The sequence below is a fragment of the Hoplias malabaricus genome, chromosome 17 (genome assembly GCF_029633855.1).
Source record: "Hoplias malabaricus isolate fHopMal1 chromosome 17, fHopMal1.hap1, whole genome shotgun sequence".
Taxonomy (NCBI): Eukaryota; Metazoa; Chordata; class Actinopteri; order Characiformes; family Erythrinidae; genus Hoplias; species Hoplias malabaricus.
The window spans coordinates 26053024-26077478 of record NC_089816.1 but is presented as its reverse complement, the minus strand read 5'-3'; the positions used below and the strand labels follow the sequence as shown (position 1 = coordinate 26077478).

At 40.5% G+C, this 24455-nt stretch overlaps 2 protein-coding genes across 2 annotated transcripts; one reads left to right on the top strand and one right to left on the bottom strand.

The window, feature by feature from the left end:
* Positions 1-3414: 3414 nt before the first annotated feature.
* Positions 3415-18332, top strand: pcdh12 (protocadherin 12). Its single transcript, XM_066648427.1, has 4 exons — positions 3415-6789; positions 8013-8104; positions 9443-9579; positions 16575-18332. Exons 1-4 carry the CDS (start codon positions 3892-3894, stop codon positions 16928-16930), a joined length of 3483 nt encoding a protein of 1160 aa, XP_066504524.1. The 5' UTR covers positions 3415-3891; the 3' UTR covers positions 16931-18332.
* Positions 18333-18831: 499 nt separating this feature from the next.
* Positions 18832-22105, bottom strand: LOC136673285 (catechol O-methyltransferase-like). Its single transcript, XM_066648682.1, has 3 exons — positions 21823-22105; positions 21194-21390; positions 18832-20599 (listed from the first exon to the last, which is right to left on the bottom strand). The coding sequence occupies exons 1-3, from the start codon at positions 22070-22072 to the stop codon at positions 20282-20284; spliced, it is 765 nt and encodes a 254-aa protein (XP_066504779.1). The 5' UTR covers positions 22073-22105; the 3' UTR covers positions 18832-20281.
* Between the last annotated feature and the right edge of the window lie 2350 nt (positions 22106-24455).

Sequence of the window (24455 nt, the reverse complement as noted above, 5' to 3'; positions counted from 1 at the left end):
GGTTCATAGTGTAAGGGATGTGGGGGTGGAGTGGAGGTGCTGGGTGTGTTTTTAAGGAGGCAGATGAAACGCGACCCACACGCTTTGTGTCTGGACTGTGGTGCAGTTTAAACTTCCACATGTCGTTTTAAAGGCAGCCCCAGAAATGTGGCAAGCAGACATAAGAGTCTGTCAGAAATCTGTGGGCGCCTTGCCTACTTTGGAATTTTGAAGTTTCTCACTATTATTGGTTAATAGCTGGTTTGACACAACTGCCATTCTCTGCCATGCAAAGTATGGTTTAACTCCCAGCTTGGGCAGGAACACTATACTGTATCATTCATATCACAGAAAAGTGAAATACTGTGATATTGTGAAAAATGAATTCTATTATTTTTACTCACCCCTAACATGTTGTAAGGAGATGTCACTTTGCAAATCTGTGGTTTCAGTTTCACGTTTATTGCCATAACTTGAACTACTTGGCTTAGTTTACAACTTTTAAGAAGCACAATTGACTTTTGGCTCTTACACATTAACTCAGCAAGGACTACATTGTGAAATATTCCTTTGCAAGGTCTTTGAGGCTTGCTTTCACCATCTACAGAATGAAAGCACTTGAGGTCCTATGTCAAAGCTCTGAAATACTGTAATATTTGAAATTGAATACTTATACAGTGATTGGATGCTCTGTATGGCATTCTCTAAGTACTTTGGCTGCCACCGATCATGCTTCCATGAAAGCTTTGGAACTGAAGTGACGCTTCCACTCTATGAAGTCTTTTCTAATTAGCCCTGTCACTTGTGGTAGCTGACCTGTGTCTTCTCAAACTGAGAGGTTTTTGTAGCCCGCTTGAGATCACCTCAGGCCTGTTAATTGTCAAGTGTCTTTTCTTTTGAATTCCTGCCAAACTAAAAAAGCTTTTTCAAGGATCTATGGGCTAAAACTCTGTCGGTGTATAACAAATGGCAGACAACACTTTGATTGGTGATGCATTTCGGGGCAGTGCTTCTAAATCTTCTCAACCTTCACCCACTTTTCAGTGTAATCTTTTCAACCCATTGACCTAACATTCTCTAATCGGCATGTTGGCAATTGGATTTATACTTTATCAGAACGAAAAAGTGATGCGTATTAGAATTCCAGCTGTTGCACACAAGTATGACACACAAACCCAACCCTAATACTTAGAATTGTACAATTGTGGTTCTGTGTGTTTTGGATTTTAAATGCATTTTTAGTCACTAAAATGTGTGATCGTATTTACCTTTCCATGTCATCCATATTTTTACAGAAAAATTACCAACAAAATATTCAAGAAATAAGCCAAAAGTATACGAGAACATCTTAGAATAACTTAAAACAGTTCAGCTGAGGTACATCACTGTAATATGTGCATCGAGTGGCTCATTAATTTGTTACTTGGTTACCATAGCGTTCATCAAACGTTCAGCTCAGGCTACCTGATGTTAGCTTGTGATGGATGTGCTAAATAGTGTTTGTATACAAAATCAAATTATAAATACAATTAATTATGAAATTGTTTTAAATTGTGGGGGGGCCATTTTGAAAATGGTTTAGTGGCATCATTTTCTCAGATGCCTAACACTTCTGCATAGTAATGTAGGTGCTGATAGTTATTGAAACACTCACATATTTCAGGGTTAATCAGCCAGTCAGTATGTTTTTGCCTTTTCCCCCACATACTGAGCCACATGGAGGTAGATTTAGATACAGGAGAAATAAAGAAAGAGGGAAAGCGGTGAGGGAGAAATGCAGTAAGAGCATGCAAGTGGGTGACCCTACTATAGTTCCTCCCAAATGGAGTTAATTAGAGGGAGGCTTTATGTGAAAAAGGAGCCAGTGTTTGTTTTGGAGATTGAGCCTGATCACATAAACTGACCTCTGCACCCTGATACATGCACAGACAGACACACACACACACACACACACACACACACCCAAAGGGTCAGTAATGTAAAGAAAACTACCCTATTATCCAATTTATGACCACCAGTGAACACAAACAGAAAGTATCTTACCTCATAACTTGAGTCATGAACGTGGAATCTTCCACTCAGCTTTTTAACCACACACACACACACACACACACACACACACACACACACACACACACACACACACACACACACAGAGAGGTTTGGTAAAGGCTGGCTATCAGGGTCATCATCTCTTTGAGATATTGGCCCTGCCCTTTTATTAGTCTGGAAAAGCATTTATTGGCCTGTGGGTTAATTGGGTTCTTTATATGAACTGACCCCACCCCCCCAACGGAGAGGGATGTTGAAGGCCACTCACTTTTCCCTTCCACCCTATTCTAATTGGCCTAAGGCCCTTAACAACTAAACAAACCCTTCCCTTCTACTTAAACCAGCCAGAATTGTATCTCTGGAATGTACCCTACTTTTGTTGACAGTTTGGACTGAGGTGGGCAGTTTGGAAAAGTTTTATTTTACATTAGGAGGTGAGTGCAGATTTGATACAAGAATTGTTGTTTGTTTTCTTTACCATTTTGTTTGACAACTAAGATAAAACCCACACCAGTGCAAGCTCACTTGTACTTATCAGCCTGTAGATCAGTGGTGAGGATAGCTGTCAGGATTAGTTGGCACCACAGGGATTCCTAATAACTCATGATGTATTTACCTAAGATTCCTGGAACTGAACAGAAGGCCACTTTTAAGTTATTGGAATGAGAAATGGATGTATGAACATGCAAAGGAGTTCACGAATGTTAAGTGTTTAAATCCTTGGAGTTCTCGCTTTGTAAGTGCTGAACTTACCTTCTCTAAGAGAGCAGAGAGGGTCTACCTCAAACACAAAGACATCTCACATTTCTGTATTTCAGTGTGTGACAGAAACAGCTGACAAACTATGAGACTGGCATGTCACAAGTTGCCCATTTAAGCATCAGTGATGGCTATCTGTGTTTGTGATAACAGCAGCGGGTCCAGACAATACGTCAGCGCTTATAGTGGATCAGGGTTTGGACCAGGCTCTGGTTTCAAGTCTCAGGAATCCCTCAGGGTTCTACTTTAGGCACAACTCTGATCACTGCTGACAGCAGCCACAGACCACTGATCTTTGTGTGTTTATTTAGACAAAGGGAAAAAAAGAAGAAAAAGGCAAAGATGCATGAAAAGCTGGAGGCAGTAAGTGAGAGAAGAAAGATCAGGTTACTTTGAAAGCATACTGCTTTTTTTTTTTTTTTTAACTCCTCTCCAACATCCTCAGGACACTTTTTTTTTCAAGGGGGGTGGAGTTTTTGAAGGCCCACACTCTTCCTTCACTTCATGTGATTGGCCCATGCCCTGCCCCCTTGAATTAACATCCAAGCCTCCAACGTCCGCTCCTTCACACTTGTGTAAAGTTTGTGGAGCCTGGAAGCTGGAGCTGTGTGTGAGTGAGTAATGCGTTTGTAGATCATTGGTTGACAAGGAGGTTAGATAATGGCAAACCAGAGCCCAGAATTGTTGGCATATATATTTCTAAAGTAATTTGTTCATGAATTTTATTTGTAGACGGTTTCAGAAGCTATATATTTTGTAAAGATAAAGTAATTTAGATGGATTTCCTGAATTTAATGTATTGAGTAATCACGTTTCTTAATGTATTGATAAAGAAAAGGAAAACTGGTTATTAGTCTGTCTATTAGTATGTGTGTGTTTTTCTGGTGTATGAGAGGTTTCAATAGAAGAATGTTGAAATAACATTTTTTACATTTTTTCTATAACTTTCATCCTGTTGTTTGCTGGTGTACTGTAGTTTTTTTGGCCTTTTTTATATATATTTTCTACATTCTATATAGTCAGATTATAATGTTAGCTGGAAATTAACTTAATATGGTCTTCTGAGCACAGAGATTGTTCTAAAGTAGCTCACACACAGCCATGCTTCAGTTTAGGCTTTTGCTTATGGCCATTTTAATGGCATGCACATTTTGTGAGACCCAGTATCTAGACCAAGCTCTCCTCACAATCCCGTATCATGTCAGGGAAGAGGAGCCAGCAGGCACAAGGGTGGGCCGCTTGTTGGATGATCTACGTCAGAGAGGAGAGACCGGGTCACTAGAGGACTTCCGGATTGTGGAGCATGGTCAGGCTTTGCGATTTTCAGTGGCCACAAGAGATGGGGTGGTGTCAACGTTGGTCAAGCTGGACCGGGAGGAACTATGTCGTGGAGCTGACCACTGTAAACTAGGCTTTAATGTACTCTATAGGAAGGGTGGAGCGGTTCACTTCCTGCAAGTGAGAGTGGAGGTGATGGATCTGAATGATCACAGTCCTGCCTTCCCCAACCCAGTTCAGGAAGTGGAGATCTCAGAAACAGTGAGACTGGACGCACGAATTCCACTGGACCATGCTGTGGATCCTGATGCAGGTCCCAATGGCTTACAGACTTACACCCTGTCACCAAACCAGCACTTTAAACTGGATATTCAGTCTTCTGGAGATACCAAACAGGCAGAATTAGTGGTTATTAAAAAACTGGACAGAGAGATGCAAGATTCCTTTGAATTAATACTAGAAGCCTGGGATAAAGGTATTCCAGCAAGATCTGGAAGCACCAAAGTCAAAGTCATAATCTTAGACTCCAATGACAACAGCCCTGTGTTTGAGGAAAGTGCTTCAATAGTGGAGCTTCCAGAGGACACCTTGCAAGGCACAGTTGTAATCAACCTTCATGCTACAGACCCTGACCAGGGTGCAAATGGAGAGGTTGAATATTCACTCAGTAAACATTCCCCATTAGATGTGCAAAGACTTTTTAGTGTGAATCCTCAAACAGGTGCTGTTGTCTTAAAGGGCCCTCTGGACTTTGAGGAAAAGAAGTCATATGAGATAGACATTCAAGCTAAAGACCGGGGGCCCAATGCTATACCAGCCCACTGCAAAGTGAAAATCATACTTCAGGATATTAATGACAATGCACCGCGGATACACGTAACATGGACACCTCCAGATTTCTCTGTGGCAACTGTGTCAGAAGGAGCACCAAACGAGACCTTCCTTGCTCTTGTGATGGTATCTGATGCTGATTCTGGGCCTAATGGAAAAGTGCAAGCTCGTATTCAGGATGGGTCCAGCCTGTTTAGTCTTAAGCAAATCCATGGAAATAACTATATGATTGTCACTAATGGAAGCCTAGATCGGGAGCGACAGATGTCATACAACCTGACTCTTCTAGCACAAGACAGTGGTGTCCCCTCTCTGTCTTGTGTCAAGCACCTGACTGTCCATGTACTGGATGAGAATGATAATGTCCCAGTGTTTTCTAAGACTCATTACAAGGGTGTGTTAAAAGAGAATAATGTACCTGGATTCCAAGTCTTGACTTTGGAGGCCTTTGATGTTGACCTGGATCTCAGTGGAAAAGTGTCATACTCAATTAGAGAGTCAAATGAATTAGGGACACCAACTGCTTTCTTCTCTGTCCACCCAACTAGTGGCGTTCTTACCGTTCAGCATTCATTAGATTATGAAGAGTCACCCTTATATTCCTTTATTGTAGATGCAGTAGATCATGGTTATCCAGCACTGACCAGCAGTGCCACTGTACTTATTGAAGTTCAGGATGTTAATGACAACTATCCCATAATCAAGGAACCACTTCCCAAGAAAGGTGTTGCAGTCATTAGCGTCCCAGTCAATGCAGACAAGGGAGAAATTGTGACTGAACTTGGGGATAAAGTCCATGCAACACTGTATCCGCTAAACAATCACTCTTCCCACCATAGATTTGAAGGTTTTCTTGCCACCACTATTGTGGCCAGTGATCGTGACTCTGGTCTAAATGGAAAACTCCAATTCAAAATAGTAGATGGGAATCCCACAGGACTGTTCTGGCTTGATGAAAACACAGGCCAATTGTTTGTGAACACCACCAATGCCACTGACTTGATAGGCAAAGTTTTCAACATGGCCATTGCAGTATCAGACAGGGGAACACCATCTCTTGTAACACAAACAACACTAGAGGTGACATTCATCAATCTTCGTGACCATCTTAAGAACTCTTCACCTGGCCAGCAGGCTCAGTTCAGTTTCACAGTGCTTTTAGCTATCTGCCTGGGGGGAACCTGCTTGCTGTTGCTCTTAGCAGTAGCTTTGGTTACTACCTTCTGTCGCCCCGAGAAACGAGAGAACCGTGCTTACAATTGTAGAGAAGCTGAGTCGACCTACACTAGCCACCCCCGCAGACCACAGAAGCACATTCGCAAAACCGACATACAACTGGTACCTGTCCTAAGAGGTAGAAGAGATGATCCACCTGAGGAGACCCAGTCGCTCTCCTCAAGGTCACCTCTGCCAGAGGAGCCACACCCACAGGGCACAGGGCTCAGTCTTTCACCAACACTTGCTCGCATGGCAAGGAACCAAGCTTTCCCAGACAATGATGAGATCATTCCACTTGCACAGAACAAAACCCTCAGGAAACCTGGGAATATAGAATTGGACTGCCCCCACAGCCCTACCATATCCTACAGAACACTACGCAAAGCCCGGAACCCTTCCTCATCTTCATCCTCACACTCACACTCACACTCACAGACCAGCACACTGAGACGCCACAGAATTGAAGATACCATCACACCAACTGACTGTTCAGAGGCTGTGGCTCACCTGCCTTTTACACAAGCTACGCTTAGGAGGCCAAAAATCTATGAAAAAAATGGAAAGATGGATGAACAAGACCACAGACAGATACTGAGAAATCTGGTGCGGCTGTCTATGGCTGCCTTCGGAGACAACACAATCGAGCTATCTTCTGCTTCACCTGAAGTCCAGGTAAGCCATTATATAATCAGTAATAAGTAATGATAATCACATTTTGAGATTTTGAAATCTAGGACAAGACTGATTGTGGTGAATTTGTTCCAGTTGTTTTAGTTTCATGGCCAGGTTTCAGTTTGTTGAGAATCCTGTTTCCTATTTTTTTTCTCACTGCTGCACTGTCAGTGGGAGACTGGCTGATCTGTATCTATGACAGCCCAAGGGGACAGCTGACAGATGATGTTGGAATTAGGGCATTAGGGTTATTAAGGTATTTCTCAGACACAGATTGTAACCCGAACTTCTAATATGCCTCAGGAGAAAATTAAAACCGCCCTCACATGACACACACTTTTTGAGTGAAAGAGAAAAAACATGAATGTCTGTCAGCTGAGGGGGAAAATCTACTTCATCTCAACCTAGATATGTCTGCACAGTAAGCCTATATGGCTTTGATATGCTGCACAAAGGCTGTAGGCAATTACATAAAAAAACGGTTCTTATTTCAAAAGGCCAGAAGTGCTGTGCTGGTCAAAAAAGTGCATCCTCTGGACCTTGGTCCACCCAGATGCATTTCATGCAATTAGCAGAACAAAAAGGGTCTGGCATGGGTCTGTGCCCTCACGTGCACACTGTAGCCAGACAGGAAGAGTGTGGATCCTGCCCCCTCCCTTTATTTTTTTCCCCTTTCCACCCTCCTTCCCTCCCACACTTGCCTACTTGGCCCACTTGACCCACTTGGCAGTTTTTACTTAAGGAGAGACTTGGAGACCCCAGAGGAAAGAGGGCCAAAATGTTGCAGGGTTTCTATCCCCTTCCCTGAGACTGGGTTTTCTAAGGTGCATCCTGGAAGGAAGCCGACAGTAGAAGAATAGGCCCTGCGTAGTAATGACTTCCTGTCTGCCCCTTGCTCACTCAAGCTCCACTCCATCCCTCTCTCCCCATTCTGTACTTCTTGTTTTACAATAGTCCGGTGTTTCCTCTCTGTCCTCCATCTTGTGCTGTATCCGCTCCCATAATAAAGAGTATTTACTTAGGTCTGATCACAGTTAAATGGCACAAAAGGGCAGTGAACAATCATATATGGCATTGTTAAGTGTAGTGGTGAAATATTAAAGCACATATATGAAGTAGTTGCCACCTTTTCTTCCATTCACTAATCAGTATATTCAGTAGAGAAAATGCTTACAATATGATGAAATACAACAAATAACATCATTATTCTTCTTAATCTACAGCAGGTATCTCAGCTGCTGTCTTTGCTGCATCAGGGCCAGTTTCAGCCTCGACCAAACTTCCGTGGAAACAAATATTCACACAGAACTGGCCGGTAAGTCCCTCGATTAGGAGGATTTTATTTGTGAATGGCCATTTTTGATTGCGTTTTCTACACTGTAAATCTGTTAGAAATAGTCAAATCAGCCACCGATAATGGTGATGTATGAATGCAGAACCATGAAATATAAATGTTATGCTCTGGAGCAGCTGCTTATGGGCCCATATTCACCATGCTTATTGCAAAGCCATAAGAGTACAACCCCCCCCCCCCCCCCCCCCCCAACCCCAGCAATACACACTGGATTACTGGCACTGTGTTGTCTGGAGCAATGGAGCTCCAGAAGAGTTTGAGTGTTTATTATTATTATTATTTATATCTAATAATCCAACATCAGTACATGATCTCACTAAGGTTCCTGTGACTGAATGCAATCAAAGAAATGTCCCAACAACTAGTGAAAATTCATCCCCAATGCAGCAAAATTAGCATGTGTCAGATGTCAGTTAAACTGTTACTTACCACAGGCTTGTCTTTTATTTAAAATGGATGATCAGATTTTTCGGTATTTAAAACAAAAACAAAAGAGATCTCATAGTTATAAATGCAGTAAGGTTTCCAGCTGCATATTTCAGGGCCTATACAATCCAGCAGGGAGCTAAGCAGGTGGTAGGATAGAAAACAGGATGTGCCAGTCATCAGCTTCCAGAAAATGGTGCATAATTGGCTTTAGTGGTCAGGTTTGCTGCAGTGAATAACGGGCCTTGCATGTTAGAGCAAGACCAAGAGTTTACCTCACTCACACTTCATTCCTTAGCCATTTTGTGGCTTTTATTTGAGTCAGTTAGCATAAATGTTATCGGTGCTGATCTCAGATAGACACTGCAGACTGACGGCAAGGCAGGACTGGACTAGAACAAAGACCACACAATCATAACAATGAGCCCATTTTGTTACTTTCAGCATTTTATGCATTATTTCATGTCTCAAGTATTTCTAAGGCACCGTCTTTAGCCAGCTAAGCTGACGTGTCTTGGTTTGAGCCATTTTGTGCCTTTAACTTTGAACCATGTCAACACTCACTGATTACGAATCCTTCTTTCTCCCCTCCACCTTCTGTGGAGCCTATGTTTAGCTGTGAGCTGTTTATTGTACTCTGATGGCAGCTCAGTTTCTCCTGAACTCACAACTGCACAAACATAATCATGCCTCACCAAGCTAGCTATGCCTCCCCCAGAGCGAGGCTTCTGCACTGTGCATTGCATCTGGAATGCTTTTTAGAATATTTTATAAATGTTGTCTTCCATGAGCTTTGCATGACTTAAAGAATAATTTCAGTACAGTTATAGTACAGTACATGTTTTACTAAGCATTAGCTTTAATTGTACTCAGATCAGGCATGCAGGATGCTGATTGGCTGAGCACCAAGGACAGTGGACATGGAGAGAGTGAACCTGGAGACGTCGACTGGGAGGCTGGCAGGGACTCTCCTGTTGACCATTTACTTGAAGAGGGCCTCAATAACCCCGGTAAGAGTCTTTAACTGTTTATATTAAAAATAATGTCAGGCCAAGTTTGGGTGATATTTATCCATATGTTTTTAGTTGTCTGATAAAGCAGATCGTTTGAAAGGAAAACCCCCAATGCATGAGGGTTTCATTAGTACCTTGGGCTGTTGGCTTCATGCCCAAGTTGATTTTCTCTATGGGGAAAAAAAATTCTAAAATCTGAAAACCTGACTGGAGTAGAGAACTGAAATGTGTGCATTTAAGAGATAAGTCTTATCAAGTGGCATTAATTAGGTTCTATTTCTGCTTACAAGAGTGCTGAGTGTCTGCAATTCAAAATCAGTTCATGAAAATGAATTTATGGATGACGTTTATTAAATATGTATCTTCAGCATGGTGGGTAATGGGTATGGGTGGGTGATATTGAACATATAAAAACATCTTTACTTTAAACCTATGATACTGGTCGTCAGACTCATGTTAGTCCTCTGCACAAAAGAACTTGTCTTAACATTTCTGTCTAAACTTATTGAACTTGAGTGAATTATCGAGCAAGACATGGGTTAGTTGAAGTGTTCTGGAGCAGGGCAACAGCACAGAGAACCTCCAGGCTCAGGTCACGAACACTAGCCTAAAAAACTGAACCTGGGAGGCCAGTTATTTCAGAATTATACTTTACACTAAACCCTATAATTCAGAATCCTGCCTTAGTCATTACTAAGAATGTCTGCTCCCCAAAGCACAACAAAGATAATGAAAATGGCTTAATCTCTTTCTCAGAATTCCAGATGAACCACAATGAAACAAAACACTTGTTTGATTTCCAGTGTCCTGTTATCTTGCGAAGGAATGTGATTGGATATTTAATGTACATATTTTTGTTGACGTTAGTAAACAACCTCAGCAGGAAATACTGTATCAGTCAGCCTTCATGTGAGTCTTTTCCTGTTGATGAGCGTGGCCATTGTTTTTTGAGTCAAAATGAAAATGACAAATGTTTGGGCTCAAGCAAAACACCATTATTTATCATGGTCTTACTACGGTTATGGAAATGTCTACCGTGAAGTGTCCAGCTCATTCATGAAAACGTGAGCATAGAATAGAACAGGCATGTGATCAGATTAAACATATGTTACTAAAAAAAAAAGCTGCCTGTTTCCCAAGTAAAAGAGAATACAAGACTTTTATATTGTAGTCTAGCAACAAATACTCACTTCATTACTGACCCATGGAAACAACACACAGCATAGAATTGAAAATGTTTTGATTAATTATTATATGTATATTATTAACAAAATAAATAAACAACATGTACTTAGTTAAAAGTAGACAATGGTTGTCAAGCAGAACAATAATCAATGATTACTTAAACATCATCAATGGTTTTTAGATATTTGTGGCTTTACAATTAAGATGTGCATTACACACAATAAAATCAATGTGTGGTCATAGGTTTATCTCTACTGAGCAGTTTACAGTTCCTTTTCATATGTCCCAGCCACTCATAGCTATGAGTTTTCTAAACTGCAAGACGTGTAAAAATATTGCATTCTGTGTAAACTATACATTCTACATTCATTCCAAATACTGGATGTATATTGAAAACTGTAGGTGCACCTTTTGCCTTGGCCACCTTCACTGCCGTGTGTATGGGGAGTTAGTAAACATCAGTATGGAGTTCCTTCCCTGAATTGTTCAGCATTTCAACACATTCTGACATTACGGGCCTTCCTTTGTTCATAAAATCAAAGACACTGAGCTAGTTTTCTCTCGTTCCTCCCCCTCTGTAGACTTGCGGAGTAGTTGGGGTGGTGGGAAATGGTGGGGGTTCATATATTTAAGCTGAGTATGACTGAAGCGCTTTTCAACTCTGTAGGGTACTTACAGGTGAACGGATCTGAGAAAGGAAAGGTGTGTGTGTGTGCGTAAGGGCTGAGTCAGGTTTCCTCAGGGTAAATCTGTTAGCAGTGTTACTCATGCTGATGTACAGAAGTGGTCAGATGCGCTGATCTTTGAGGTGGGGGAGTGCATTTATTGTGCAGATGGGTATCTGTGTCCTGAAGCCGTACATTCTGCCCCTATTCTCTTCTCATTGCCTTTACTAAGCATTGACTCATACGCGCTTTAAGGTGGTAATATCATACTGTAGCTTTCGGGACTTTCCTTTTTTTTTTTTTTTTTTTTTTTTTTTTTTTTTTTTTTTTTTTTTTTTTTGCACTTTCTATATTGAGCACACACACATGGCTAGAACATAAGATCCGTTTTATATATATATATATATATTGTTTTAAATCATTAACCATTTGAAATAATAAATGAAATGTAGATTTTGTCATTTAAATGGGGTGTCCAAATTCATATATGTCTGTGTGTATACGTAAAATAAGGTATTACTTTTTTTTATGTTTGTGTATTTCTGTCCTAAGGCTACTCTCACTCTTCTGCCATGCACTCATATACAATGGGGGAGTGAACTAAAAAGCTCTGTGTGAAAGTATGAGAGAGAGAGAGAGAGAGAGAGAGAGAGAGAGAGAGAGAGAGAGAGAGAGAGAGAGAGAGAGAGAGATAGAGACAGAGAGATAGAGACAGAGAGAGAGAGAGACAGAGAGAGAGAGACACACACACACAGAGAGAGATAGAGACAGAGAGAGAGAGACACACACACAGAGAGAGAGAGATAGAGACAGAGAGATAGAGATAGAGACAGAGAGATAGAGACAGAGAGAGATAGAGATAGAGATAGAGACAGAGAGAGAGAGACAGAGAGAGAGAGACAGAGAGAGACAGAGAGAGAGAGTGAGAGAGAGAGTGAGTGAGTGTGTGGAGTGAGTGTGTGTTTCTTTGTGTGTATTTAGCTTCAGATAGGTACCAATGTGAATTCTGATGGAACTGATTTACCACATGAACATTGTGGGGACGTAGGTTTGCAGTCTGTGAGGTAAAATACGTTTATAAAAAGATTACTTCTCAGTTACTGAGGTGAAGGTTAGAGTTGGGTTAGACACACCACAGCTTACAGGAATACAGACGTGAGTGTGTGTGTGTGTGTGTCGGTCTGTCTCTGGGATATTGCTTTGAACATTGTGAGTCTGTGGTGTTGATATCTCGCCTGGAGACATATTCCCTCCACCACTTTTAAGATTGTATTCCCCTCCTGGCTCTCACAGTCACAGAACTGACCACACACAACTCTGTCAGTTATAGAGCCTCACTAAGCTAATGGAATCTTTGTTCAGTTGGGTTTTAAAAGTTTAAACAAATCAGGTTAATTCCTTTATTTTCTAAGTAAAAAAACTCAACTGAATTCAATATAGATTCAATATAGATTTGTTAAGTTTAACATATTGGGAAATAAATATACAACATACTAAATGTGCCACAGCTGTTACCCATACTATGTTTTGTTTTATGTTAAATATAGCTAGTAAAGCAAGTGTGCATTACGAAGTGAAGGGGGTCTTTGTAGATGATGTGTGCATCATTTTTTTACAGCATTTGACAGATATTTTTATTCAGAGCGATTTCCTATTTCAGTCGTGTAGCACTTAGACAAACACTGAGTTAGGAGTCTTGCCCAGGGATTCTAATAGGTGTAACCTGATGTTCCTGCCCAAGTAGGGAACCGAACCCCAGTTTGCGATATAGCAACAGCATACCTTTTAATAACTTTGTTGCAATAACATTTTACTCTAACTTCACTAAGTCAGTTCTAAACGGTCAACTCACTGTGTGATGTGAAAGCTCTGAGGGGAAGTTTGTATTGGAGGTTGATTGCGAGCAGGTGTTTCTCAGAGGAAATGTTCTGCTACAGTTGCTGCGCTTGTGGTCAGACTCTGTAGGTGATCTGGGACACACTTCTGGATCTAATCAGAAAATAATTGTTTTTTGAGAGATTAATGAGGCCCTGCTGTTTCCCTCTTTAATTTACCATTAACATGAGAGAGAGTAAAGACAAACAAGGGGAAGAGAGAAAGAAAAGGGAACAGATGAGGAAAAGGAAGAGAAGAGATTAGAGGAAAAATGCAAAAAATAAAAAGGAAGAAAAGTAGGGAAAGAGTACAACTCTGGGTGAAAGTGAGAGAGTAGAATAAAAAAGACAAAGAAATAAAGAAATTGAAAGTGTGTGAAAGAGAAAGTGACACATTGGGAAAGAGAAGAGAAGAGAGACCAAAGGGGAAGAGAGAAACAGAAAAAGAAAGCAAAATAATGAGAGCGATAGAGAGGAAAAAGAAAAAGAGACCGAAAAGGGAACTAGACAGGGAGCAGTTGAAGGAAAGAAATTCAGAGAAAAAAGGTGAGAGACAGAGAGAGAGACAGAGAGACAGAGAGACAGAGAGACAGAGAGACAGAGAGACAGAGAGAGAGAGAGAGAGAGAGAGAGAGGGATCTGGGTCTGCTCCACTGATGTGAGGGAACTCAAGTGTTTAGAGGTTGTGAGTGGTTTCATTGATGTGGGCTGTGTGGGTTCTGTTTGATCACAGCCGACCATGTCTGAGTAATCACACACATACACACACACACACACACACCACACACACGTGTCAGTGACTCTTGTACAATTTCAGGTTTTTTTATCTACCAGCTTTAATCTAGACAACTGCTTTGGCACTGCTCCTAATTTTGAGTCCTTTTCTAATAAAAAGGCAAGATCAAAAGAGTAAAGGTAAGAGGGATAGACAGAGAGGGAGAGAGAATGAGTGAGTGTAACAGCAGCTGCGTGGCCAGGCGAACGGCTGTTTGATGATTCACGTGTGGTTGAAAGCCGCAGGAATCTCACTAGCGTCTCCGCTAACTGCTAGCTGCCAGAAGTGGCCTCTTCCTCCCATTCAGAAACAAATAGCCCAGGAGCTCTGGAGAAATAAACAGTGAACACTACAGGATTGCTATCTGTAAAGGGATTTAACTTTGTGTTTAGCTCCTGTTATGGAAAGCAGGTCCCAGACAAATTTCTTATGAAAAAAGCCTAAATATATAAATAAATAAAAAAATAACCAAAACAAATTGCTAATAAAATTTTTCCTCATTTTCCTTTAAGTGTAAATCCCATGAGATTAAGAATAAAGTTGTTATGGTCCCTGCACTAGCAGGTTTATGCTTCATAGAGTGGGATCTCTAACACATTGGGGCCATTAGGTGTCAGTATAACTACTATTTAATAAGGTGAAAAAACATTGGAGAATATAATTAGTTAAAATGCTAGTAGTGATTTACAGCAACAGAACAGAGGAGACTCTGAATGAGAAATGAGTTTGAGCTCCTGTCTTTAGTTCAGCTGCAGGTAAACATGAGTGCTATTATAGGGGAAATATCAGCACAGTGTGAGATATCTTTAAGGAAGGATATTTGAGGTTTGTAAATGGAAGCTGTTGGGCTTAAAAATAGCATTAAAATATTCTCGGATTTCCCACGTTAGACAAAGCGGGCTGTGGTGGTGATTAGATTTGAGCAGCTGGGCCACAAGACTTTTTAGACCATGAACCTCATTAGCTCTGCACTTGAAAACAGTTAGCATAGTCCAGCTGCTAACAATCTCTCACTCATGCACACATCCTTGTCCCTTCCGCTAGTTAAGTTAAAGCTACCTCCAGAAGGCTTTTAAAAACAAAATAGTGCTGTAAAATTGCGTTTTGATTTATCACTATTTAAATATATACAATCTCAGAAGATGTGAATGTTTTGTATATTTTAGAGAAAGTAGAAAGTAGTATGAAAACGAATGGTTCCTTGCATTGTAAAGAAATCTGATTTCACATCAGACTGCACTAAATGTCTGTGTTCCAACTATTGATTTTTATAATATTTATTTCTACAGAGCTTGATTTAGCATTTTGAGCTAGCATGATTCTCATAGCCGTGCTCAAAATTATCCCAAATATACAGAGATGATTTTCTGAAAAAGAAGCAATTTGTGATGAGGTGATGTGGTGTGGTTTTCCATAATGGAGTCATTAGAATTTTTTGAGGGAGTATTTACTACAAACCGAGCCAAATTTTTTTTCTCTGAGTTGTTTGTGTGAAACCTCAAACTCGGTAAACAGCCAAAGTCTGAGGGAATCAGTGGATGGAGGAAATGCCTTCTAACTAAATAAAGATAAATGCAGTCCTCCTCTCGCCATTTCCTCTCATCCTGTTATTCCTCCATGTGGCCTTGTTTGTTTCGGGGGGAAGAGGATGAATATTATAGCCATTGTGATCCACTTCTTTAAATAGTGTTCGTATACACACGCATTCACTTCAGATGAAAGTCTACTTCTCTCTTCCACCACATGTAAGGAAATAATAACATCATTCAAAACCTCATGAAGAGATCCTCAGACCTCAAAAAAGAGTGGAAGACCACAGTGAAAACAAGTTTGATGTCTTTGTACTTGTCAGCGACTTAAGAGATCAGTCTTAAGTCTAAAGTTAGGCTGTCAGATGATTTGAATGATCAATGAATGGCCATAACAAATATGGGTTGATTTAGTTGACCCCTATGTAACTACCTGATACTATACTGATATCAGATGGTGAGTGTGTGAGTGAATGTATCGCCCTGTGAAGGACTGGCGCCCCCTCCAGGGTGTGATCTCGCCTTGCGCCCTTTGATTCAGGGTAGGCTCCGGACCCTCCGAACCTACCCTGAACTGGATAAACGCTTACAGACAATGAATGAATGAATGAATTATATCAGATGAATGGGGTAACTGAAGTGTTTTAAAATAATATTTCTTTGAAGCAGAAAAGTTTGAGGTTGCAATCAGGGTGACTAATCCGTTTTCAGGGGTAGCCAATTATACAACACTTGTAAGCAATGGAAGTAATGTCTGTGGCGACTAATAGATAAAAGGATGTATTAAATCAGTGTTAAATGATGGTGTTTTCCATTTCTTATCCTGGTTCTCTGCTTAAACACATAAAAAATCTGGTAACCAAGAACCTCTTTTTTTGACCAGGAAATCTGTGCTGAATAAGGTCCTCAAGGTCCTGTACACCCATGACCTAAACCAAATATATTCTCATCCACTCTTTTCCAGATGATGTTTTCTCAGATGTTCCTGATCCTGCATGGATAGCACGACTATCCCTCCCTTTGACCGGTGACTACCATGAAAACCTTTACGTTCCTGATGGTCTACCGCCTCCAGATTGCCCGAGTTCCCCTTTGCATGGTTTTGATGATTCCGCCTCCTTCTCTACCTTTGGCAAGGCCCCGGAGAAATCTGGCAGCTTGGGAGGTGAAGCTTTGCTATCAGAAGTGAGCACGCTGTTTGAGATGCTCATGACGCAGAAGGCCGATGCTCAGCCACGTTCCACAGCCGACGTCCTGTACCGACTCTCCACAGTTTACCGCCGCTCCCTCGGCATGGACGCACCATCTGGGGCCAAGTGAAAGCATCCTACCACTGCCAAGATGCACTGGGGCAATCCAAATATTTACGATCTGATAATTTAGTCCACCACAGATCCATTTTTTTTCTCATTCCCTTCCACATTTCTCTCTGTATTTGTAAATAAATGTGAACCACAAATACTCACTTGGGATGGCTTAAAATGGAATGGACTGGCCCTGGTGGTTTGCATACTAGCAAACCTAACTACACTTGGTAATAGCTAAGTTACACGTCAATAAATAGTGGACTGCTCTGGTATAAGACTAAAATAAACAAAGATTAGTTTGTTAGCAAGTTTTTAGTTTTAAGAGACTGTGGTTTGCTGAAGTGATCAGACGTGGCTAACTAATATTAGCTGAAATTATAGCTATATCCTGTGTGGTAAATGGGTTGTGAGAGAAAGATGTAAATGCTTTAAAACACATGGCACCTCAAATCTACAAGATGGCGGCGGGATTACTCCCTGCAAGTGCGAGGACTATGAAAAGGAGTGCTCTTTCTTTTTGAGAACTGGTAAAGATTCTGAATGTTTTAGTGTTGGTTGTGAGCTGCTTTTTCATTTCACCACCGTTGGCCTGGTCTGGCAGGCACAGGCCAAGACCGAGTAAGACAAAGCACACTAGTCTATTTCATATTTTCTGGGATCAAATTTGAATACTCTGTACAGCAGAGAAGAAACTGAGATCACAGTCTGTGTTTAAGCTCCATGTTGTAACCCAGTTGTTTTCTAATTTTGTTAGAAATACGTTCTGTAGATGATTACGGTGGGGCTTTTATGAGACGTTGGCTATGACTTGGTAAGAGCCAGCAGAGGGAAATAGCTCTTTGTCTTTCCTTAAGACTAAACACTAACAGAATTAGTCCCGTCTCTGAGGAGGAATGTGTGAAATTTTCTTCCACAATGGATGGCAAGTAACTCTGCTTCCTCTGGTAAAGCCTGGCTCTCAGCGATTCCCAACACTGATTATTTCCCACTCCTCTTTTGTAAATATTCTTCTGAATGAAAAATACTTTGGAGAAATGTTTGGAGAATACTAAAAGACTCGAAATGGTGTTGACACAGAAAAAATGCCAGTTTCCTGCAGACACTGGCGTAGTTTATGACTGAAAACTGCTAAACCAAAAAAAAAAAATTAAAGGAAGAGAGAACAGAACCAGGCACAGCAATAAATCAATGGCTTTTCATTGTTTGAAAAGAAAGTACAAGGGGCACATTAATTTTCCGGGTGATGTGTAAGAATTTGATAAGAAATGTGCTGTAAGTTATTGATAGTAAAAGTCAAGATGTAATTTTTTTTACTTCAGTTTGCCTTATTAGGAAATATGTGGTGCTTTTTTTTTTTTAAACAAGAAATAAAATATGTGAATAACTGATAGCACTTTGTATATACATTTTTTGTATGCCAAAAAAATTCAGAATGAAATAAAACCTTTTATTCTTAAAAAAGAGGATTCTGAAAAGCCCCTTTGTTTAATTAAAACCCAAGCCGTGGAACTGGGAAACATAAAGATCTGGGGTCTATACCATGAATTGAAATGTAAATATATGGCGTAGTTTATTACTGACTGAAACTGACAGCTGAATGAAAATGAGTGACTAGGAAATTGTCTGAAGTATTCACAAGCACAGCATCAGTCGTACATTTATTACTTTTTACATTTACGACTTTTTACTCAACAGTTTGTTAATTTGACCGTTTTTGTCCTCTATAATGTTAACTATACTGTTTTTACCGTAGCAGATATAACATAGAGACCTGTAAAGCCTTCACAATGAGGTTATGGTGAAGGAGAATATGACAAAATAATTTATGCAACACTGGCTCCCACAATCATCAACTTTTAATGTCAGATTTCAGCCGTTAATTACATGGTGTCATTAGCAATATTTGAGCTGAAACGTAATTGTTTTAATTCACTCTTTTTTTAATAACATTAGGATGAACGTCTTAAAGGCTAAGCACCACTTAATGGACCTCCATGAATATTTCACATTATTTTAGTTACTGACATATGTAAGTATGAATTAAAATGAAATTAGCAGCTTAATTTGGTTTAAAACTGACAATTTTATTAAATTGACAGAAAAACCCGAGCTCGCTACGGAAATTCTTGAACGCACCCGTGACGTCACTGGTGGACAACAGCTGAACAACGCCGCGGTAAAACACCGTTATGACTGACTGTTATGACAGTATCTAGCTAAATAACCAACATTATTCATGACAATAGCCTAGCAATAAGCTAAACTCTAATTTAGAGGTACCGTTATTCTTGTAAATGTGATCAAAGTCGAACTCGAATTCATCCGACACTATAAACCTCCGTAATGCAGCTACGTAGCCGAGTATAATCTGAGACACCGAGTTTAGCGAGTCAAGCTAACGTTAACCAACACCAACTAAAACAGGCGAAGTAAGTGTCCTTACCCTGTTTACCTCCATGTTACAGAGTAAATTAAGTGCAACCATCTACGTCACAGGCAAGACGCCTATTAGAGTTTTCGAACACCGTTGTGGGGGCAACGGCCTTTTAAACCATATTCCTTGAATTAGTAAGAAATAACATGTTTTCTGGCTAACAATAAACACTAGTTAGGAACTCAAATTCCACTGTATTTATTTGTTTGACACTTTCATATCGCTGGTGCTTAGCCTTTAAAGATTTAAAGACAAGGAAAAATGACATGACATTCTCCTCCTTACACACAACATCGAATGATGAAGACTTCAGAAACCCTTTTCATGGAATGATTTTAAAACCTGCCTAAGCTTTTTCCCCTGCATTATGTGACCGCTGGTTCAATCTCTGGTTATGTCACAGCTGTCTGAAGCTGGGAGTTCTGAGAGAGCACAGTTGGTATCGCTCTGTCTGGGTGGGTGGGAAAGGCCTCTCCTTTACCTCATCTCACTGCATGGTGCCAGGTAGCACATGTTTCTGTCAGCTGATTTGACATGACTATGCCTCCAGCATCTGGACTGTCAAGTGACGTTGCAATAGAGGCAGTGGTTGACATCACGTGTCTTGGAGGAAGCACATGCTTGCCCTCACCCTCCCAGTGTGGGTGGTATCATGTGTGACAGGGAGAGTTCATCTAACAGGGTTCAATTAGATGTGTCTAATGTTGGGGAATATTCACAAAATGTGGTAAAAAAAAAATTTAATGAAACCTCTATGATCTCTAAATCTTTAAGAGAATGTTGAGATATTAAAGATAGAGGTACGTCTCTAAGTCAGTTAATCATAAAATGTATTCTTTAGATAAAGAGCAGCAGACGTTTTCAAAGACTAGAAAAAACAACATTTAAAACTGGATGTGAGTGATTATATAGACCTTAGTATTTACTGTACTAGCAGCTCTCTTCTCCCTGTGAATGTGTGGATGTATGACAGTGGATCTCCACCATGTCTTGGACTTGATGTCCAATGGTAAAGTACTCAGGCCTGGATGTGATGTACTCCAGCAGGGCCTGCGCTCCAGGCTGCAATGTCCCGTTGAGGAGGAGGACACAGTGGGGGGACAGCACCTTACAACTTTGAAGAGCCAGTAGGTCTTCCAGGTATTGGTCAGGATCATGGTCCATTACAACGAGGTCTAAACAGCTCTCACCAATCAATGACGCTAAACTGGAGATGGCTTCAGCTGAGGAAAAGGTCAGTACCTGGAACTGCACAAAGTACTTTCAAGATTGCAGTTTTCATGTGATATCTTGGAGACAAATGTAGAGATGATTTTCTAAAAAAAACTTGTAAGCAATATCCAGCTTGTAATTCAACATTTCTCTTAAAGGGAAGGGTATTATACACTATATGCCCAAACGGTGTTACACTCTCCTTATATCGATTCAAATATATTAAGGCAAACCCAAAACTTGTATATAGAAAAGTATGAAATGAAATTGGACACTGTGGAGCAGCCACACACATGCCTAGGTTCACTATGGCCAATGGAAAGCATTGGCTAACAGTGTTCTCTGGAGTGAGGGAGCTTCATCCAATATCTTTGGAATGAGTTAGGGTGATGTTTGGGATCCAGAACTATTTATCCAACAATAGTACCTGACATCACTGACTGCTCTCATGGGTAAACACAGTTAAGTCCTTAAAGCTTTCTCAGAACAATAGAAGCAGTTGCTGCAGCCAATGGGGCACTCTACCAATTAATACCCATCATTTTCAAGGAAATGTCATATCAGTATGCACAAATGTGGCCGAATACTGTATAAAGTGACCAAGTAAAAGCTTTTGAATGTGCCACAAACCTGTGGGTTTTTAAAACCTGCGACCAGTATGATCTCTTCTCCTTTCTCCGCAGTGAGGGGGTCCAACTCCACGGTCAGCAGCCGGCCACGGGTAGGCAGTAGGCGCAGTATGCGGACGGAGGTGTAGCCACAGTGCATCCCCAACTCCAGAACCCTGAGAGGAGCCTCACGCTTCACCACCTCATCCACAAACTCTCCTGCTCCAACACCACAAAGGAGAATGCAGAATCATTAACAATTACATCCCCAGTGCCCCAAAGGGACATCTTTTAGTACATTTCACTTTATTTAAATGAGTTGAAAAAGCAGATGTTATATCCATCAGTGTCACATATGCTTTGGTATATTTTTGTAATCTGCCAATAAGTTCAGACTAAGTAGCAAAAAAATAACTAATTATACCAAACTGGAAGCTTGAAGTGGCTTGAAATGACAAAAATGCCAAAACATAATCACTATTATTATTATTATTATTATTATTATTATTGTTGTTGTTGTTGTTGTTGTTGTTGTTATCATTATTTTCATTATCCAGCTTTCACAAGTAGGTTGAAAATAAGCTAGAAGTGGAACTGTAATTCTCTGTGCTCTACTGTTATGCAGTATGTGCAGTTCCTGGAAACACACACCTTTTTTAGGCCCAATGCTGAAAGAGGTGTGAGTTTTGGAGTACAGGTCAAATGCGGCCAGCACACTGGTAGCCTGGCCGTGTGTGCTCTCAGTGAAGACATAGGCATGTGTGCTGCTCACACACACTTTCTTCTTCAGAAAGCTTGGCACCCTTGCACACACACGACGACAAAAAGCCAGCAGCTGTGAGTGGCAGAGTGTGACCACTATGACGACCACAGGGAGTGCAATCAGCATTAGAGACACCATTTTTCAGACCTGAGATCAACACAGAGCAGCAAAACAGTTCAAATTAATCTTCTCTGTTTAAAAGTATAGTAAATATATGGAGTTAAAAAGACTCCAGCTTACAACCACAATGTTGTGGACACCTTATGTAATGTTGGCCTCTCTGCTACTCTGGAAATGCTTTAAATTTTAATGTGTCAAGGTGCTGGAACATTAAAGTAAAGCATAAAAAAGGCATCAGAGGTCAAATACCAGTGTTGATTTGTTCTGGGCACCATTACACTGGAAATCGCAGATCTGCTCCACAGCCAAATGCTTGAGTGGCTGCTCCAGAGCTTCCCACTTTGTTGGCAAGGGAGGTTTATTGAGATTATACAATCTGTCTCTCTCTGTGTGTAATGGAACACTTCCATCAGTAATGGGTACACCTTTAGGAACAACAGTGTCGGGTGAATCTCCATCACTCGGGAAAATAGTTCCACTGTTTCACAGCCCAGTGGGGAGTGCTTGTAACCCACTAGCTGAGTCTTGGCATTAATTTAGCCTCATTCTAACGGTCAATATACAAACTATGGATAGTTGAATGCCTGAATTCACAAAATGGAAGAAGTGTTCACAATTATTTGCACACAGAATTTATATCAACATAGAACACACGATTTAACACAGCGCTACGTATGTTTTTAAGATATCCTGGTTGTTTATGTCCCTATGTTCACTTAAACACCACAATTTGGCCACGGACAGAACAACGGGCCTGCTTTAGTTTTCTCGCCACTTTAATGTATGTTATTGTATAGCGCCATCTGTTGGTAAAGAGAATTGATTAACGTCCTTATAAACGGCTGTTAAACTAACCCTGCCAACACGTACAATTCTACAGGTACATTTTTCGGTTTTTAGTGGAAGTGAGAAGGTTAAACGAACACCTACCAGTTGAAGGAGAAAAGAGGAGGAAGTCAGTCAGAGCGGAAAGAACGAAAGTCAGACTCTGCAGGTTGCTATGTTTGTGCTAAAAACAAAAGGCCTGTCACACACACCTGTTACACAGCTATAAGTCCAGTTCACATGTTTGTGAACACTTTTTTTTCTTTCTTGGCTAAAACTGATCCATTAGCTTTCTTAAATGTAAATCTGTTAACCCATTAATAACCAGTAAAGTGCTAAAGTGTAACTACTGTTCAAACTATGGGCTCAGTTTCCATAGATATATTGTTGATTCATTCTGCATTTTGTTTGTAAAGAGTGGGAAATATGGTTTTCCATGATATGGGCATTTTAGAAGACCTGTGCTAAGATTAAATATAGATAGAAGATAAAGATGTTGTCCAGGTTTCCAGATGCTCATTGACGTTTTGCCTTCCAGCTTAAATGGTATAGAACATTCTAGTTTTCTAGTTCATTAAATGTAAATGGTACATCACTCAACAAGGGAACAACATGATTATAGCATACAAGAAGCTTTTTATTAATAAGACATTATCTTCAGCCTTCAACCTTCTCCACTAGAGGGCAGTAAAACGCCTCTTCATCCCCCCCCCCCCCCATCAGGACAGGTTTTTTTGGGCCTTGGCATTGGCACATAATCATGTTGGTCAAACATGTTTGTTTCAGTCAGCTTTGAGTTAATGCGATCACTATCCGCTTTCACCAGTGTAGTAAAATCTATCTGCTGCATACAGGTTATTAACCAAACGTGCAGATAATTTATCTAACAGACCTAATGAACTGAAGGCCAAGCAGTGTTAAGTAATAGTCTGCACATGAAGCAGCAGTTTGTAGTGATTGCCTGGCTTTGCAGAACTCAGCCTGTGTGGGATCAATACAGACCCAGTGAGTTACTTCATCAACAGTGATTTACCCTGGTGTTTTACTAGAGACTCTAAGTTTTTCCCACTCAGCCTTTTCATTCATTCATCTTCTGTTACTTCTTCATCCTAATCCGTGATGTGGTGGGTCAGAAATCTACACAGAATCATTGTGCACAGTGCAAGTCAGGAACACACCCTAGAGGACTGTATATGTATATTTGATTAATTATGTAGTATAAGCAATTATAATCGCAATTATAAGTAATTATATTATAATTCATATCAATTTAGGTAAGAGAGAATGTATAATAATAATTAGTCTGATAGCTAATTAATATTAAAATAATTAGTATGTATATATCTCAACATATCATAACAATAATAAAATTTACTTAGGGCTAAATTATTTTTTAAAGAATATATATATATATATTTACAAACCCCCCCTCACTCCCTCTGTTCTTGTGATGTTTTTATGTTAGTGTGGACTGCTGATGGCTGAGTGGGCGTGTCTGTGGGCCACAGATCTCTGTTCTGATTGGCTGCCTCCCGCCTCTCCGCCGGTTATTTTTACTCATTGGTCAAAATGAGGA